This window comes from Octopus bimaculoides, chromosome 6 (genome assembly GCF_001194135.2).
Source record: "Octopus bimaculoides isolate UCB-OBI-ISO-001 chromosome 6, ASM119413v2, whole genome shotgun sequence".
Lineage (NCBI taxonomy): Eukaryota > Metazoa > Mollusca > Cephalopoda > Octopoda > Octopodidae > Octopus > Octopus bimaculoides.
This window is the reverse complement of record NC_068986.1, coordinates 104,018,285-104,020,527: the sequence shown is the minus strand read 5'-3', so window position 1 is coordinate 104,020,527 and position 2,243 is coordinate 104,018,285. Positions and strand designations below refer to the sequence as shown.

At 35.2% G+C, this 2,243-nt stretch overlaps 1 protein-coding gene across 1 annotated transcript in view; it reads right to left on the bottom strand.

The window, feature by feature from the left end:
• LOC106872968 (uncharacterized) overlaps nucleotides 1–705 on the bottom strand; it is a 12,507-nt gene extending 11,802 nt beyond the window's left edge. Inside the window, exon 1 of the mRNA XM_014920155.2 lies at nucleotides 180–705. Coding sequence (XP_014775641.1) covers nucleotides 180–456 — 277 coding nt within the window. The 5' untranslated portion in view covers nucleotides 457–705. The remainder of the gene's footprint in view (nucleotides 1–179) is intronic.
• Between the last annotated feature and the right edge of the window lie 1,538 nt (nucleotides 706–2,243).

The following is a 2,243-nucleotide window of genomic DNA, read 5'->3' as shown; positions in this document are numbered from 1 at the left end:
CTTAATTTTTCAACCCCGAAAGGATGAAAGGCAAAGTCGACCTCGGCGGAATTTGGTCTCAGAATGTAAAGATGGATGAAATTCTACTTAGCGTTTTGCCCGGCGTGCTAACAATTCTAATAATAATAATAATAATAATAATAATAATAATGATAAAGAATATAGATAAATAAACTTACCGAATCTACCTCCATAAATTTGGCGGTCGCAGTCATCAAATTGGCTGTTTCGCCACACACAGACTTGTTGAGATTGAGAAAACACAGTTGTCTTACCACATGCCAACGGTTGGGGAAACATAGCATTACATAAGAAAAATTCACTGCAGTTATTTGGGGATCGGACAAAATGGGATCCAGCTCTAATTTGTGTCTGTTGACACAGACTCATTATACTTTGACTGTAGACTGTTGACACTGCGATCAAGAGAATGGCGGCCACAACACGGAAATCCATTGTTGTAATTTTATCAATTATAAAATCGAACGAGAGTTAAGACGAATGGCTTGCAAGAGCGCTATTACAACAGACTGGTAACCGCTGTGAATGTGAGGCAAATCCCTTAGAGTAAGCTTCTTATATAGTCTTTTAACGGGGTTAGGGTGAGGTTTTGAATTAGAATTAGGTAGTAATTCAGGTTCTCTTTTTTTAAAAAATTGATCTAATATTTGGTCTTACGTCTTCGAGCTAACAGACCTCCGCCCATCGACCGTATCAGACAACTATTTTATCTTTGTCATTGTTGTACTTGTTGACGTTGTTGTTCTTCTTCTCCCCTCCTACTCCGCCTCCGACCCTCCTTCAGATTAGTTATTAGTTATGTTAATGGTGATGAAGGAGACGGCCTGAGCGTTTTATTGATAGTTATTATTCTCTTACAATTGACACTACATACATACATACATACATACATACATACATATATATATATATATATTTGTGTGTGTGTGTGTGTGTGTGTGTGTGCGTGTGTGCGGAGGCGCAATGGCCCAGGCATATATAAATACTTATATATATAAATATATATACATATATAAATAAATATATATAAATATATGTACAAATATACATAAATATATACATACACACGTATATATATATACATATATACATACACACACATATATATACTTATATATATATATATATATATATATGTACACACACACACATTTATATCTAATATCAAACCAATTTAGTGAAATTGAGCGATTTTTTCTACGTATAGTGGGGAAGGGTCACTTTTCAAAAAAGGGAAGAAAAAATTAGGATTCAATTTTTTTTTCACTAGTTTGCGCAAGACTGAGCTTAAAAGCGCAAAAGGATTTATCGATTCACATGCAACGAGAAGTTAGCAACGTATGCAAGCTGCTTCATGTCAAAAGGTGTCAATCGATTTCTGTCTCAAAGTTACATGTATGTTTGGATGCTTATTAAGTCACTTAGCCTGCACAAGTTGAAAATGCTTGATCTGAGGTTCGAATACCAGCAAGTTCATATGTATTTTTGAGCTTATAGAAATTGTAGACTAAAATCAATATGGGGAAAAATAATGAAAAATATTTATTTAAAAGTCATATATAACAAAAAGGTTTTTAGAGCCATTTTTGAGTTACATTCATACATTTTCATCGCACTAGAGCAGATTCATCGACTAAATTCAGCTGGACAAACCGAGTGAAACCGATCTTTTCCCCAAGAATTCTCACAAAGCTGTTTATAAAGTAACTGTTTCTTTGTCGCTTTTGGGGCGAGAATGATCTTTTTCGGGTGACTGCGTTGACTTTACTTATCTATACGTATATTGAAGACACAAGCTAGCGATTGTTTGGCGTACATGGAAAAAAAACCTGACTTTAATTCAAACTACTATTACATCGATAAATTAACGAATGCCAAACCAATCCTGCATTCGTTTTCAATAATTTCCGATTGTATTTGCTAAACTTAATACGTGAAATTATTTTTCATTTTGGCCAGTTGTGTTAACATACTTTTAAATATAATTTCCACCTGGGCAAAAACGTTGCTTGCTCCCAATACCAGACATAGTCAAAAAATTATACTCCCGAGTTCTGCAGGCAACTCTCTTGGATGGACCGGTGGCTGGTCAAGACGTTCTTATAACTCCAATATCCCTCATTCCCCCCGATACGATCTACAAGTTTAAGCGGTTTCAATTTCCTATCAAACTTCGCTTTGCAATGACAACAAATAAGGCACAGGGTCAATCATTGCAAACG